General features: G+C 45.4%; 2 protein-coding genes across 3 annotated transcripts in view; both read left to right on the top strand.

Moving 5' to 3' along the window:
* The window catches only part of banp (BTG3 associated nuclear protein), an 82,354-nt gene extending 70,288 nt beyond the window's left edge, over positions 1-12,066 (top strand). The window contains exon 13 of the mRNA XM_063197354.1: positions 10,751-12,066. Coding sequence (XP_063053424.1) covers positions 10,751-10,873 — 123 coding nt within the window. The 3' untranslated portion in view covers positions 10,874-12,066. The remainder of the gene's footprint in view (positions 1-10,750) is intronic.
* Positions 12,067-14,989: 2,923 nt separating this feature from the next.
* Positions 14,990-17,282, top strand: part of LOC134447732 (zinc finger protein 469) — a 476,258-nt gene continuing 473,965 nt past the window's right edge. For both annotated transcript variants that reach the window (XM_063197351.1, XM_063197350.1), the window contains exon 1: positions 14,990-15,282. The gene's annotated coding sequence lies outside the window, so the exon portion shown is untranslated. The remainder of the gene's footprint in view (positions 15,283-17,282) is intronic.

Below are 17,282 nucleotides of genomic sequence, written 5' to 3'. Positions count from 1 at the left end.
CAAAGCCAAAGGCATTTATCAATGTTCAGTTCTTATCTGGAAATAACACTTAGCATCAGTAGAATGCCAAGCACTGATTTTGTTTCTTCATTTCTTTTCCATGTATTTGAGAGCTCCAGTTGTGCACACTCATTATATTGAAGGATAGATTATTTGTTTATTTGTTTATCTTTCCTTTATTACTTTTTAAAGGTAAAATATGTTTTCTCTTTAGTTTATTTCCAGAATGTGTCATGCTCATTCACAAATGTCTTTTTAATGAATATTTACCACAGCCATGAATTTGTACTGTAAGTATTCATTATTCAAATTTAAGATTTAGACTTTTCTGTTATGAAAAGTTGAATTAGAGAGTACATTTCCTGTTGTAGACACATTTGGCTACCAAACTTGCTAGACTTTGGTCAAACCAATAAATGTCTAAATAAAAAAACTAAATATTCATGAATAGATTACATTTTTGAATGAACAGCATACGTAGTGGCAGTAGAGAATATACAGTGCCCTCCATAATTATTGGCACCCCTGGTTGAGATGTGTTTTTTAGCTTCCAATTATTTTATTTTTTTTCTAAATAATATGGGACCTTAATGGAAAAAAAGAGAAAAATCCAACCTTCAATACAAGTGCATTTATTCAGTGGGGAAAAAATCCCACATAAAGAAATAATTATTTGACATCAAATAATGTGTGTCACAATTATTAGCACCCCTGGTGTTAATATTTTGTACAACCCCCTTTTGCCAACAAAACAGCACCTAATCTTCTCCTATAATGTTTCACAAGATGGGAAAAGACAGAAAGAGGGATCTTCAGCCATTCCTCTTTGCAGAATCTCTCTAAATCATCCAGAGACCTGGGTCCTCTCCTCTGTACTCTCCTCTTCAGCTCACCCCACAGGTTCTCAATGGGGTTGAGGTCAGGGGACTGAGATGGCCATGGGAGGAGCTTGATTTTGTGTCTGGTGAACCATTTCTGTGTAGATTTGGCCATATGTTTAGGGTCATTGTCTTGCTGAAAGACCCAGTGACGACCCAGCTTCAGCTTTCGGACAGAGGGCAACAGATTTTGATTTAAAATGTCCTGGTATTTCAAAGCATTCATGATGCCATGCACCCTAACAAGGTTCCCAGGGCCTTTGGAAGCGAAACAGCCCCACAGCATCACTGACCCACCCCCATACTTCACAGTGGGTATGAGGTGCTTTTCAGCATGCGCATCTTTCGTGGTACGCCAGACCCACTTAGAGTGTTTGTTGCCAAAAAGCTCAATCTTGGTCTCATCTGACCAAAGCACACGGTCCCAGTTGAAGCCCCAATCCGCTTGGTGAACTCCAGACGCTTGCGTTTATGATTGTGAGTGAGGAAAGGTTTTCTCCGTGCATGCCTCCCAAACAGCTTGTTGGCGTGTAGACAGCACCTGATGGTTGATTTGGAGACTTTGTGACCCCAGGATGCTACCATTTGTTGTAATTCTGTAACAGTGAGCTTTGGAGATCTTTTGATTTCTCTTACCATCCTCCTCACTGTGCGTGGTGGCAAAATAAACTTGGGTCCTCGTCCAGGCTTGTTTACCACTGTTCCAGTTGTTTTGAACTTCTTAATTATTCCTCTCACAGTGGATATGGGCAGCTGCAGTTGAGTGGCAATCTTCTTGTAGCCTCTGCCTGACCTGTGAAGGTCGACGCACATCTGCCTCACTTGTATGCTGTGTTCCTTTGTCTTTTCCATGTTTAAGAGTGGATAAGAGAAATGGCCTCGGTGTCACGTCATATTTATACCCCAGGGAAACAGGAAGTGATGAATTACTAATTAAATGTTCCTACATACTCTGGTAAACTTTGTAAACTACTGTAGAAATGACAGAAATGCTTCAATTATATTTATTTCCTGGGAATTGTTAAGGGTGCCAATAATTGTGGAACAGGTGATTTAATGAAAAATAATTATTTTTTAGTCAGGGATTTTTTTATTTTCTTACAATTCATTTGAGTTGAAGGCTACATTTTCCTACAATTTTCAGTGTGACAGTATTCTTCTGCAATAAACACTGAATTTATTTTAAGGCTTTTAACACATCTCAACCAGGGGTGCCAATAATTATGGAGGGCACTGTAGATGAAATGCTTACTTTGGCCACAATCCTACATCCTCTACCAGATCCTCTATCAGATTGCCAGACATGGTAATATCTGACCAGGAAGTTGAATTAAAACAATCTGCAAGTGATGGTAGCATCACTGTTTTTTTTAACCCAGGGTTCAAATCATTGTAGTATCGCCACTGTATAGGAGACACTACATTAAATAATCTCCAAGAAGTACAAGACGCACAGGCTTGACAGGACTAGGAGGGACACACCTTGGACTGGAAGGTGTTTAGAATTATGGGGAGAAGTAGAACCACGTTTCATGACCTCCTCATTTCTCCCAGCCCCACGGACTGGCTGACTGTGTGGAAAAAAAGTTCCTCCAAGGTCAGCGATGATTGTTGTGTGGAAGGAGGAATGGGGGGGATGAGGTTGTGGTAGGGGTGTGGATAGGTTAAAAGGAATACATTCTTGAAACGTGTAACACACAAGCTCCACTGTTGTTCAATATGAATCATTCACCACACCAGTGTATGGATGGACTTTAGGAATGATATTTCTCAACTCCTCAACTCCCGGAGCCCGCCAGAAGGCCCAAATATCATGGGACCGCCTCCAGCTTTTGATAACGCTGTCAGGCCCATTGTAATAGATACTTCACCGTTTTTACGTCTGAAGTATTTCATCATTCATAGTAAATGAAATGTGATGGATGACTGTCTCGACTCACACCAACCACGCCTGCTTAGCATCTCAGGACAATGTCAGAACAATCTGCTCAGAAGGACAAGACGGTTCTGAAAAGCTGCCATCAGCCTTTCCCTGTGAATGTAGCCACTAGTCCCAAAGACATGTACTCACAATTTCTCACACATTTTCTTTCGCTGTCTCTCTCGAGCTCACATGCATACACACACGCCCACAGACACACACTTTCTTTCTCTGTCTCTTTTTCTTGCGCGCGCGCACACACACACACTCACACACGCGGAGACAGATGCACACAAATAAACAGACATTTGCACTCAACCATGCACATGCATACACACAAATAAACAAACACACACGTGCACTCAACCATACATTTGCATACATATACACACACACATAAACACACTCCGCCATATGCCTGCGCTGTCAAACACCACTTGTAGTGTATGATTTAGGGGTAGATGTGTGGAGGCATACTGCCCTCCACCACACGTGGGAGTGGGAGTGTATGCATGAGTGTTAGTGTGAGTGTAAATGTGAGCGCGTGTGTCTGTGACTGTGTGAGCGTGTGTGCGTGTGTGCGTGTGTGAGTGTGTGTGTGTGTGTGTGTGTGTGTGTGTGTGTGTGTGTGTGTGAGTGTGTGTGTGTGTGTGTGTGTGTGTGTGAGTGTGTGTGTGTGTGAGTGTGTGTGAGCCCTGCTGTCTGGACGCCAGCCGAAGCCCCTCTGATCACCACCACTGCTGCCACCACAGCGCACTGTGAGTCCAGCCAGGTCCCCCTGCTCATTTGGCCCAATCACAGACCACATCAGTTTGTTTTTGCAAACTGTAATAAACAGCTGTTCACCCCCTTCTTTCCTCCTCCTTCTTTAGCTCAAACACCCCCAAATGCCCCATAACCAGCACCACATCCATCCCTTTCCTCCCTTCTTTCCTCCACCCCTCTTCCTTTCTCGCACTCTGCACTCATTCTCTCTCTCTCTGCTCCCTTTCTCCCTCTATCTGTTTGCAGAAATCTGTAATCATTTCCTCATGATACCTTTATGGTGTTTCAAAGGCAGAGAGAGAGAGAGAGAGAGAGAGAGAGAGAGAGAGAGAGAGAGAGAGAGAGAGAGAGAGAGAGAGAGAGAGAGAGAGAGAGAGAGAGAGAGAGAGAGAGAGTGCACAGATAAGGCACGGGGCTGTTGGAGGCCGCGATGGAACTCCTGGAGCCTGGCCCGCAGCTCACGTGCTGGGGGTGGGGGGAGGAATGGGGGGCACACAGTGGGGAGGATGGGGGGCAGGGGGCACACAGTGGGGAGATGAGTGGGTGGGGGGTTGTGTGTGTGTGTGTATGTGTGGGAGTGGGGGGTGCTTCGCTGTGTGTGTTAGATTGGGGTGTAGGAGTTTTAAGGTCTTGAAGGCGCCATTCTGTATATTTATGTAGGCCACCACCACCACATTGCACATGTTAGGCCGTATATATACACACCTTTCCCTGCTTTTAGGTGAGGTTTAGGTTGAGGTTTGGGATTGGTTATCAATCTTGAGGTCATGAAATGGCCCCACTTTTTAAAAAGCAGCACACACTGACTGTTTTGACTGCTTCTCTTTTTCTCAAATACATGAATGTTAACGCACGCACGCACGCACGCACGCACGCACACACACACACACACACACACACACACACACACACACACACACACACACACACAAACACACAACGCACAATCAGTCTTTCAATCTCTTGCCTGCATCCTGGCAGACGTATACTTAGCCGTAGTTAGGAAAGCATGCAGACTCGGCTGCGTCTGAGTGAGTAGAGGGAAAGCAGTAATTAGGGGATGAATCTAAAGTCTCTAAAGGGCCGGGAAAGAAAAAAAAGCATTGCGAGAGACAGATCAACGGGAACGAAAGTGGCATGACGGTTGAGGAGGTGTGATGAGGGCATCCACCCGCAAAAGCCCTTTGAAGTGGCAAACGTCAAATCTCCCCCCTGTATCATGTAGCATTTTAAACGCCACCGCCCCCTCCGTCTCTCCCTCCTTGCCCCACCACCACCACCACCACCACCCCCCAACCCATGGACAGGGCCGCTGACAGCTTTGGCTGGGCCCGGGACAAAGTCATCTGAGAGGGCCCCAAATCTGATACAAACAATGTATTGAAGACCCATTTCTGGGCCCCCTGTCTCCCTGGGTGCGGGACACGTGACCCCTTTGTCCCACCCCTGTCAGCTTCCCTGCCCATGGCAACCCAACTCTCTGGCCCTCATGGGCTGGCACAGCACCCAGCACTGCACCGCGAGCTTGGCACCCCTGTTTGCTGACTCCCCTCTTCTCAGGCTAACACGTGGGAGTAAGAAGACGGATCCAGCTGATCGTTGTAAACAAAAGCTGCCTTCTTTGTGGAGAGGGGCGCACTGCAGCTGGGGCGCACTATACGCTGGGCTCAGCTCAGCTCAGGCAGCCCTCCTGTGGAGAGCCCTCCTTGTGGCCCATCCCACTGCCTTCACCGCCGTGGTGCACTGTTGAGCAGGCTGTGTGTATGCAGGCATATGGAACGTGCCAGCTGTCTTGTGTTTCAGATATAAGAGATATAATAGAGAGCAGAAGGCGTCGTCTATCCCCCCCCCCTTTTTTTTTCTTCTCCCGCACTGTCCACCCCTCCAATACCCCCACCCCCAAATCCCACACCCCACCCCTGTCTTGGACATCAGTCAGAGCCCCAAAAAGAGCTATTCTGTGTTCTGGTCAGGGTGCCGACTCGCGTCCCTGCTGGCCACCCTCTTGGCCGCCTTTGTGACGAGTCTTGGAGGGAGACAATGTACTTGTTTCTGAGGACTTGGACAGTGCATGCAGTCGAAGACAGCAGGGGCCTGTGTGTGCTCCCCAAGCCCTGCTTAGTGAGTGGTTCCCATCAGGTTCTGATATGTTTTATTGGTCTAGAGCAGGGTTTCTCAAGCTCTCTCAGACCGAGGACCACTTTAACCCAGCAAAAATGTTCAGGGACCACCTGTCAACTGAATTGACAGTTGACCGGTGCTAATTTGACACTGCTAATTTTGATGCATGTCACATACTTTTTATTAACATAAAACAAGTCTTATTGTGGTGACAATGAGACTTCGGCTATAGCTTTGTAATAATGTTACAAATATAGCCTACTGCTAGCTTGTCTCTGAAAAGTTGAAATCCCCTCGTGGAGCCACCTGAGCTCTGTCACGGACCACCAGTGGTCCCCGGACCACACTTTGAGAATCACTGGTCTAGAGCAGCCATCTATGTTCTGCCCTGTTGCAAGCTAAAAAGGCCTCGTCCTTTTCATTCCTCTTCAGTGACAGGACTTGTGAAAGCGAGAACGAGGGAGCGATGACAGGAATGGAGTGGAAGATGGAGGAGGACGAAGACGAGGACAATGATGAGTCAGTGGGACTGTTTATATTTATCCCACTTGCCAGAGTTTTCATTCGTGGTTTTCGCAGCAATCAGGTTGTTTATGCTTCAGAGCCATCTTCTAATGTGTTTAAAAAGAGCGTGGTCATTTATTGTGCTGTGCAGTGCTGCACAATTAGTTTAATGACACTTTGCATTGATGCACTGCTGGAGCTATAATGTTTTTAAGTAGTCCATTTCCTTTTCCGTTTTCCATGTAGGTAATTACCGCTAATACCAATATTGGAAGCTCCACCCTTGCATTTATTCATATTGGCTGGTGTGAGGGGAAGCCTTCACTGTGTGTTCAACTTGCATTCAACAACACACGTTTGACCTTGCAAAAGTCCAAGTGTGTGGATTTCTTCTGGATGGGAGTTTTATGGATTCCCTTGTCAGTTTTATTACATTCAAGTTTGCCTCAGCATAAGGAAGGATCCAAGTGTACAAGACTTTAAAACCAGAAAGGCATATCGACAAATGTCTGATGAATCCAGAGCTAATGAGACACTATTTATTGGGCATGAACAGCCAGCTCACAGATATTTCATCTTAAATGTAGAGTGCAAATGCAGACAGCTCCGAGTTCAGAGGTAGTTACATCCTGTGTGCAAAATGAAACAAAAGTCAATGAAGATTCCAGACCAGGCTTAGAGTAGGTACGAACCAAGTAACTGGATCTTATTGTTGGCACTGGTGGTAGAAGTGATTATTTGACTAGTAGTGACTACCCTAGTAAAATAGTATCCCTAGACCCTAGAGAATATATATATATATATATATATATATATATTTTAATATTTTTAGGGACTTGTATGCCTTTATTTGACAGGACAGTCGAAGATGGTGACAGGAAGTGAATGGGACAGAGAGACAGGGGAGGATTGTGAAATGACCCTGGCCGGACTCGAACCGGGGTCCCCGGGGGTGGGCATGCAAGCCCAAAATGTGGGGGGCTTAGCACACTGCGCACCACTGCACCACCACCCCCCCCCAACCCCCCCCCCCCCCCCCCCCCCACCAGATGGAACAAATAAACACATTACAAATGGAAGGTTGCAGGTTTAAGACCCATCCTGTGTGACCCCACTGAAATGCCCTTGAGTAAGATAACAGCCAGTAGTTCCTTGTGATAGGTTGGTAGCTTGCAATGCAGTCTCTGCCATCATTGTGTGAATAGGAAGTCCATTTACCATTATCTACCATGAACTGTGTTTCACTGTAGGGTAGTTTTGTGTTACTTGTTCAATCAGAGAAGATCTTAATAACTGGATGTGGAAGACATTTCTCCTTTCATATAAACAGCCTCTTCAGTTCTGATCCTGATGACGATCGAATGGATAAGACGAGACAAGAATGGAAAAAGTCTTTTGGAAGAAAGGTGAAACGCCTTCAAGGTCCAAATGCAAATCTAGTTGTTTATTACTTACTTACTTTCGACCACCATGGCCTGGATGAATAAGAGGCTCCCCAGAATTAATGTTTAATTGTTTTTTTCCATCTGGCAGATGGTATGTTTTTAAAGTAGTTTGCCCAACAGATTGTTGTGGTGAAATGGAAATGTACTGTACTCAAACAAAGAAGTGGTTTGTTCTACAGTACCGGATTTGATGCCCCAACCCATTACTTGATACAAGTTTGTTTAAATAGAAAACTAACACGCATGCACACACAAATTAAAATAAATATTTCTGCACTTGCTTAGCTTATACGATGCACGCAGTCGTGCGTGCACGCGCGCACGCACACACACACACACACACACACATACACACACACACACACACACACACACACACACACACACACACACACACATACACACACATAGACGTAGCACACACTTAAGCATGCACAAAGCCAAGTCAGTGGTTGTCTTTTTGTCTATTTACAGTTTCCTAGAGTCCTCCAGTTTCTTAGAAACCTCCCAGTAAAGTGTTGAGCTATGGGAACCATGCCATACTCGCTGTGTCTATCTAAGACACATGTGGTAGCATTTATACAAGCACATGAAAATTACTTATGCTTTTTATTTATTTATCTCTGCATTTTGTTCTTGAGATTTTTATTTAATAGTTTCCATAAGGCCCGCTTGGATCACAAGAATAGCGGGAACAAACACAGATAAAATAATATTTCCGGACAGGAAAGGGGCTGTTCTCGGCTTCTGACACTTGGTGAGAGTTTGCAGGGCGTTTATTTGTTCAAAAACATTTTTTTGGTTCATATTGTGGTCAGTCTTCTGCGGTTTGTGTTTTGGCGTTGAAAGTCCTTCACTCGTCCATAGTGAAGACAACAGGCAAGTTTACATCGCAATACAGTAAACCAATAGCTGGCAATAATCAGATAGCTGGAATAACCTTTTTTGAGGTGATTACATACATTTAAGAATAATAGGATATTGATTCGGTCAGGTGCAAGCATTTCCCTCATGTATGTGACATGAAACTCTAATTCAAAGCTTGTGATTTGTGACTCTTAAAATTCTACTACAACAAAAGAAATCTGATTAAGTTATCCGTGCTTACATGTCTGGAACAAATCGGAATATTGGGATAAACCTACCTATCTTAATCCAATTTATCTTGAACTGATAATAGCAATAAACGGATAATGACTGTCAGTTTATGCGAGCACTTGAATGATCAGATAACTCCAAAACTTGCAAACGCACCAATTGCCACGAGAGAATTAGGCTATTCGGACGAGGCACTCTTGAAGCATATGACTTTGCTGCTCCATCAGCATTTTGCCATTGCCTCACCAAGATGTGTACTTCTAACGGCTGATACAAAGACTCAATTCAGCTCAAGCCAGTTTCGGATGCTTCTCTATAAGTTTTGGGTTTTGGAAGGACAACTGAGTCTGCGTTCTGACACGAGGTGCGAGTGAGGCGAGTTGTGCTTTGTGTGTGTTTACCCGATGCGGTCCAGTGGTGCTGTGCAAATGACGTGAGGCTTGTCAGTCCGAGGCAACACTTTGTTTGTTTACATAGGCATTGAAGTACTTCAACAGCTGAGTGGCACGCCGCATCAGGGCTCAGGGTGGGCGGGCAGTCAGGGACTGCTGCGCAGCTGTGCTCTCAGCATTGTGTGTGCGTGCGTGCGTGCGTGCGTGTGTGTGTGCGTGCGTGTGCGTGCGTGCGTGCGTGTGTGTGTGCGTGCGTGCGTGCGTACACGAGTGTGATGTACAGTATAGTATGTGTGCACACACTCACACACTCGCTCGTATGTGTTTTGTTTAGGGGGTCGTCCTTGAGTGAGGATTAAAACTTGCAGGTGTGCCGGAGAGAGAGAGAGAGAGAGAGAGAAAGAGACAGAGACTCTGGCGCTCCAGTAAGGAAGGAATGACTCATCCACTATGGTCCTCCCTCTCCGTCCCTCTCTCTGTCTCTCTATCCATCTTCCCCTGTGTTTCTTTCAAAGGTGACTCATGGACTCATCCCTCACACCTCCCCCGAGTTGATTCCCTGTGATGTCATTTGTCATAATTACCGACCATAAGTACCGTAACATAAAGGACAACCTAAAGCTGTTATGTTGTGAAATCGGTCCTAGTGTCCACGATTTCAACCCCATTCTCCCTCCCGCTGTCTCTCCTTACATCTGTGAGATGTTTATATACAAAAGGAAGGAGGACATAATGAGACTTCAAGCATAAAATAGTATATGCTGTGCTGGCCATTCGGTGTAGTCAAGTGTCTCGTAAGGAGTCACCATGCACTCGATCAGGGCTTTTAACCTCCTTGGAGGCACACTATGAACCCGTCAAGTTTTATGTGTGCTCACAACGCTGTTTGTGATTCTCTACATGTTGAGAAGTACATCAGGGCTCGTGGGGTAAACAGCAGGGTTGCCCGATCCTGACGTATGGTTGTGTTTGCCGTAAATTTTAATAAACAACTTAAACACAATTTTGAACTTGCCATAAATCTCTCTCCATATCCTTCAGTTTTCTAATAGGCTGAAACACTGTAAATAGCAAATACCGTAAAAAGTACATTGTGGAATTCTGTGTTAGTGCACCTGACAATAATGGCTGAACAAATGGGCAGACACACGTCAGCTGAACCCTCTGACTCTGACTCACCAAACCCTCAGGGGTTTCCTAGGGAATAACCACTGCACTAGAGATTGGAAACTATGGGGTTGAAAGTGCAGGATGGACCACATGTTCGATAGAAGTCTGCAGCCCTATGTGCATTGAGGATCACCTAGGCCTAAAGAGAGTTTATATTGGAAGCAGAAGGTTGTTGGTGTAAATCCCATATCATCTTTATCAGCTTGCATGGATGAAGTGTCTGATGAAGTGCACAATGCACCTAACCTTGCAGTGCTCCATTAATTGTAAGCAATTTCCTCTACCTAAAAAACTAAGTCGCTTTTGGATCAGTTAGCTCTCATGTACAGTAGTCACTGACTCTAAGCCTTTTCCCTTTCTTCTCCTCACTCCATCTGTCGCTACCCATCCATCCATTCATCCATCCATCCATCTAGTATCTATCTCTAACAACATGTCTTTCTGTCTGTGTTTCAGGCGGAGGCTCTGGGCCCAGCGCTGCAGGCTGAGATGGAGGTGAAGGACGCCATCCAGATCCAGCAGGGCGAGAACGGCGAGGTGGTGCAGATTCAGATGCCCGTGACCAGCGTCGGCACTTGAAGCCAGCAGCCTCCAACCTCTACTCCCTCTCTTCACTCCCACCCTCTCTCTCACCCCGTCCCTCCCTCCCTCCATGCTCTACCGCCTCCAGCCCCCTGTCGGCAGACTGGGAGACGGCCACTGAGCCTGGCCCTCATGGCTGGAGCAGCCGAAGGATGAGATGGAGGAAGAGGAGGAGAGGAGAGGGAGAAGATGCTACAAGCCGCTTGCTAGCCTAGACAAAAAAAAAGATCTCCCAACTGAAATTGCCAGCGCTTCACTGAAGTTCACTGAAGTTTGGAGCGCTTCACTCCAGAGCCTGCTGTGCTGTATCGCCAGTCCTCTTGCCTCCAACAAAAGTAGTGGTGTTGGTTTTTTTGTTTTGTTCTGTTGACTTTGTATTTGCTTTATTATTTTCTTAATAACCTGTCTGGTGAGTATTGGAAAATACTAAATCGCGGGGCTGGTTGACAAAGAGGTTTGAGCGTTTGTGATAAAGCACCGGCTCCACCAGGCTTCATAACTCCTTCAGCTCCACAAAGGCATATTGCATTTTCCAATCCCAGCCCTGGACAAAGTGCAGATTTGCAAGGAATTAAGAAGGTCCATTAATCTTTTTCTGTCTCTACTTTTTTTTTTATCATCTTTGGAAAAACAAAAGACTCCTGCCAAGCAGAGACCCTCTCTTCTCACGCCCTCGGCCGAGTTCAATCTTATCAGTCCAGTTATGGAGGTCACCTTCAAGTACACTTACAGTCAAGACAAGACAAGAGTTACCCACACAGTTCATTCTTTTCTAGTCTGCACTCGTACTGACTTCGCTGTTTTCTGATTGTTTTTAATTTTCCGCTGTTGTCTTTGACCATTTCATCTTCTCTCGTTTGTGTGTTTTTATTTCTCCGTAGCCTGACTGTAACCAGTTCTTTCTCAGAATGGTTGGTTAGCCACATAACATATTTTTTGGTGTCCTCATACCTTAAATGAAACATGGCAAAAATATGTGTGGACGTTTTGTAGATGGCCATGGACTGATGGAAAACATGATTTTGGTATTAGAGACTCGCTAAAGTAAGAAATTGTTTTTGTGTTGAATATCAAATCCAGCTTGCTTTCTCATGCTATTTGGTTTTTTGTTTGTTTGTGTCCCTGTATGTGTGCGTGCGTGACTGATGTAAATAAATATCTGTGAAAGGCTTAAGATGCCATCATCAGAAGAATCCTTTAAGTCTGCATGTCTTCATCAACGTAAACAGTAGCTGACAGACAAGGACTGGTGGCCTCGCCCTTCTGATGTTAAGGAAAATACAAAGATGTGATGGCGTGTAAAGGCTCCACTGCTGAGTAACCTTTAAGAGTAACCTTTCCAGCACATGTGTCCAGAGAGACTTCCCCAAATGGGAAGTGTTTATAAAGTGTTTATAAAGATGTTAAGATTCACATTAGTTTGAAGGTCAGGTCCATAGGCTGTTTTTTGGACACATTTGATGAGTTCAGATGCAAAACCCTCCAAGTACATTTGTTTTTTTTACAAAAACTGTATTTCTATGAATTTAGTCAATTAAAAAAATCAGTCCATTTTGTTTGGGCTTGACGCGCTGTACTTGATAATATCTTTAATTGGCTTTTGATTCAGTTTGACTTGGTGAAAATGCTATTTAAATGTGAAATTTATTTTACAGACTTGTGATGTAAACTTGTGATGGTTTTTGGAGAGTTTTGCAGCTGAACTGTTAGTTGGTCACAACAACACACAGGGCCTCGCAAAGCTAACAGCCATTACATTACTACAACATTTCTAAAATGCAATGCGTAGTGGTGTTTCTTTACAGGCATACTGTAGTATTTATTGGTGAAGAGATCCGAGCAAATGGAATTGTTTTGCAGATATCTGTCGTCAAGACAAATCAGTTCCTGATTCTACAGTGACATCACACGAAGAGCGATGTAGCTGTCTTATTGAGAGCAACATTTTTAAAAAATCTTGGCAGGTTTTTGGGCCAAGCGGCACGGTCGATGAAACATTCAACAAAACCACACAAACTGAAGCCTGACTTGGTTGGCCTTGTCGCCTGGGACCGACGGTCGGTTATATGTCTCGGCTCTCTTTTTGCGGAAGCGGCACTCCCTCGCAGCTCAATCGAGAACATTGTTCTGGGGGTCTCCCGTCTGCCATCCCCAGCGAGCTAAGAGTGCAAGAACAAGGCACGTGGGGGAGGAAGGTTAGGGGGTCCGTGGAGAAGCGCCCTGCCTGTGTCCTGTGATGTATATCGCGGAGAGGCAAAGCCGGAAGAGGAGACAAATGGAGTTCTGAGGCGCGTCGGGGAGATTTCCCACGCATGGTCTGATGTAATGGTGTTTTTTGGAAGAACTGCAAGAAACAGTCAGGGCAGAAGTTGATAAAAACATCACCACTTCCCGTTGTTTTCCCTCCGTCTCCCCTTCCCTCCGTCTCCACCCTAACACACACACAAAAACACAAACACACACACACACTTCCCATCCTCTCTTCCCCACTCTCTATACTGTTTTTATCATTGCCCCTGACTCATGTTGTTGTTGTCCCGCCGCTTGTTTCCATGCTCCGTCTACCTCTCTTCCGCTGGCTGTCCTTCTCGGCCCTCCCTTGACGGTCTGCGCCGCGGTGATGACAATCTTGGCATTGGCAGTCTGACTCACCGACAGACCGTGCCTGGCCCCTGCATTTCCATCCCTTTGAGGACCACCCCTACCTCTGTCTGTCTCTCCACCCACCTCACCCACCCCCAGTCTTCACCTCCCACCCACTGCCAAACATCCAAGTCCCCCCTCAAATCAGCCGGGACCTGCTTGGCTTCTCATTCCCTCCCGAGGTCAGGAGAAGAGAAGAGAAGAGATGAGCGGAGGCGAGAAGAGAAGAGATGAGCGGAGGCGAGGAGAGAAGAGAAGAGATGAGATGAGCGGAGGGGAGGAGAGGAGAGGGGAGTCAGCGGCTTGGACTCCTCACTTTTTTACAACCCTGGAGGATGGCCAGGGAACCGAGGCCCGTTGTCGTGGTTACTGCATGGGGGCTGCTGGCTGCCGCACTGATAACCTGATGAAAAAGCTTAGTAGTGAAGAGGCAGGAGTGTGCGTGCGTGCGTGCGTGTGTGAGAGAGAACGAGAGAACAGGACCTTTGGTGCGCATACTGCAGAAGGGTGGGGAGAGGGTAAAGAGTTTATTCCCCTAATGTGTGTGCCAGTAGTGTAGTGTGTTCCCATCCACTATTACAGCACAAGAAGCCTACACAGCTCTTCAATGTTAGTAGATCATACTTGAGCATCCTTGCTAAGCCCTCTGCAGTAACACTTCTGACTGACTCTATCCTTCATCCATATCATCAACTCTTCTCAGAAGAGACCACCCTCAGACTATTGTAAATTCAATTTGGTCATGTTTGTAGAGTCAAGAATTAAAGAGCAGTATTAAAATGAAAATGACAAAGTCCCAAACAATTTACGAACAAGGAGAGGTCAGCGGTGGTCCACTGACAGCTTACGGCAACAGTGTCCAACCCCAGGCCCTATCTCAACCTTGACAGCATAACGGCTTGTGCTGGAGAGCCAGCGTCTGCATCCTTGTGTTGCAGCGTGTTTTTAAAAAGAGTTCAGCCGGCTGTCCACCGTGTGACCAGCGGATAAGGGTCAGGCGATTGTTTATGTCTGCGGGACTGCGGCGTAACAGCGGCCAAGAAATTTTGAGCACTTCATCAAGAGCTTAGAGTGTGACCGTTCAGACTACTTAACTTTTGGTCTGAGGGAAATTGTACATGCCCCGTACTGATCAAGACGCGAATTTCAGGCACAGCACACTAACTGCATCTGGATGCCAGTACGTTTGAGAACTGCACAGTTCATTTTACATGGAACTTATATTCCAGAAGCGGCATGCCGCCTAGTGAGAAGTTACAGCTTTTTTTGTACTGACAGCCTGGTGTAGGATGGTGTGAACGCCATAACATGTCAGAGGAAGTGGTGACATATAAGATGACGAACTTTATCCGTCTGCTTCTATGTTAGGATACCCCTGTAGAATAACTCCAGGTGTATTCGCTTGGGAAGACAGCAGCTTTGCTCCCTTAAGATAGCACAAGCACTGCGCGCGTCATCCTTTTTCCCCAGACCAAGATCAAAGGGTGAGAGAGGGGTGCACTGTCAACGTGCGAATTGTATCTTTGACGCTTGCCTCCGTGTTTTTACGTGGTGCTGAGCTGCTCTTGCTTACGGCAGTGCAGAGGTTAAGTGAGACTGTGGGTGGGAAGGAAGGGAATCCCCGCGCGCGAGACGAACCTTGTGGGATGAGACCGAGGGGTGTACGACAGCGCGAGCAACGGTACAGATGCGAGAGTTTCTCCGGAACATTCATCGGCTGCTCGCTTCACCTGTGCAAGCTTGATCCAGAAAATAACTTTCGGGTGAGTAGCAAGACTTGTCCGCTACAGCGCAGTCGTTCCAAGAGTGTCTACCCGTAGACTTTGTTATTAGTGCGCACGTCTCCGGTCGGTTGTCCTCACGTTGAACTTTTGAGGTGATGACATGCGGATTGAAACAACTTCGACAGGTTCAGTCGAGCAGAGCACACAAACTGTTTAACTAGCTGACAGTTGTCAGGAGAAATGCACTCATCGCGACCGCCTTTTAGAAGTAATCGTATTGTTTTGCCAGTAAAGTCATGTCTTGAAAAATTAAAGAGTAAATGTTGCGCCAACATGACTTTCAAATGAATTGTGTGACCAAGAAGCTGGGTTTTTGGCCTGTGATGTAGGCTACCTTTGCCATCACGTGCAGGATGGTGTCAACTTGGGTAGAGCTGAGCATCCACACATTCCTATACTGCCGGCTGCCTGGGAAAGCATCAGTTGAAGTTTAAAGGGCATTTAAAGGAAAACTGTACACGCCCCACACCGTAATAACACATGAATGTAGTGATTGAATTAGACCAAAGGTAGCAATTTATAACACTCATTAAGCTAATTTAACCCAAATAGCCTACTAATTACTAACTAATGAAAGCAATGCCTACAATAAGTGGCCACTGAAATAACTCCTCATAGCTTAACCTCAAATAATGGACATTTTTAGATGTGACATATTTAGAAATGGTTTCATTATGTAATTGCCATTTTGTATTTAGCCTACAAGGAGGTAGTGTTTAGAGGAGGGAAGAAAACATTGGCAAAGGATGCTGAGAACAGATGTTATCGTTGATCAATGATGTTAGGTAAACTGGTACCTTAGAAAAAGGTTTTGCTTCCAGACTTTAATACATGTACACAAGCACAGCGGAATAAGCCTGTGTTTATACAGCTTATTTGCAACTGGAAGTCCTGACTTAATAATGCTAGGAAAATCCTGCTTCCAGGAATTTGTCCAAATCGCAAGTTGAAATGTGTGCCAATATCTGTGAAGAGGGAAAAAAGATGGATGTCAAAGTCTAGAGAGAAGCTGGTATGTGGTATGTGGGGGTGTTTTGGTCACATGGAACCCCAGCTGAACTTGCATTGTGCAAGTGAAGTTTGGTAGTGTTATTAAACACTCTCCAAGTCGGTCCTACTCTCAAAAATGCACTACAAAATGCACTTACAATACTCATGTCGCTATAGCTACCAGTGTGTATCCAAGCAGATATCCTGTGTATTACGAGGCGTGTTGCCCAAACAATATAGTCAACATCAAAATTATATCTTACAGGATCACAGTCTGTGGTATTTCGCTGGATAAATATGGTCCCTCATGCAGCTAAGTAACTCGAGGCTTGTTGTTATTTACTGCCACTAAATGTTACAGTCTGTGTTGCACTTGGATCAAAGGGTACTTCTATAGATGTACAGGAGTTGGCAAGTGTGTGACTGGACAAACAGGATAAGTTTTCATTGCAACATGGAAACACTGATTGCACTAATGAGCCTTGTGTTTTTCCTCGTTAAATTGAAGCGTGTCTAGAAACTTTGTAGACAACCAAACTGACTTGCACACAATTTAGGCTAGTAGGTCAATGAAAAAAGTAGTTCTGTGTCTTTGGTGTTATGCATTAGTCAGCAACAGTTGGTTTTTTTTCTGTCTGTTATCGTCTGAGTGGCTCTGGGCTTAGAGAGAGAGGGAGGGAGCGAAGAAGGAGGTTTGTCCATTTGAGCCAGTGGCAGCGTAATGACATGGGAGAGAGACCTGATGTTTGTTAACACAAGAAAGCTGCTATGTGATGAAAGGAAATTATATTTTTCTCTTTTCCTTCCCCTCCTCCCTTTCATTGAACTTGCGAGACAGACTGCCCTGGGAAACACACTCTTTGATTGCTGTCCATGTTTTTTTTTTTCGTAGTTGTTTTGCACGCAAAAAAGAAAATATATATATATACATACAAGTCCAGATGTGGCATGCACTTTCAATGCCTTGCAGGGAGCCAAGACATGCCTGA

Source organism: Engraulis encrasicolus, chromosome 4 (genome assembly GCF_034702125.1).
Source record: "Engraulis encrasicolus isolate BLACKSEA-1 chromosome 4, IST_EnEncr_1.0, whole genome shotgun sequence".
Taxonomy (NCBI): domain Eukaryota; kingdom Metazoa; phylum Chordata; class Actinopteri; order Clupeiformes; family Engraulidae; genus Engraulis; species Engraulis encrasicolus.
The sequence above is the reverse complement of the archived record's forward strand: the minus strand, read 5'-3'. Positions and strand labels throughout refer to the sequence as shown.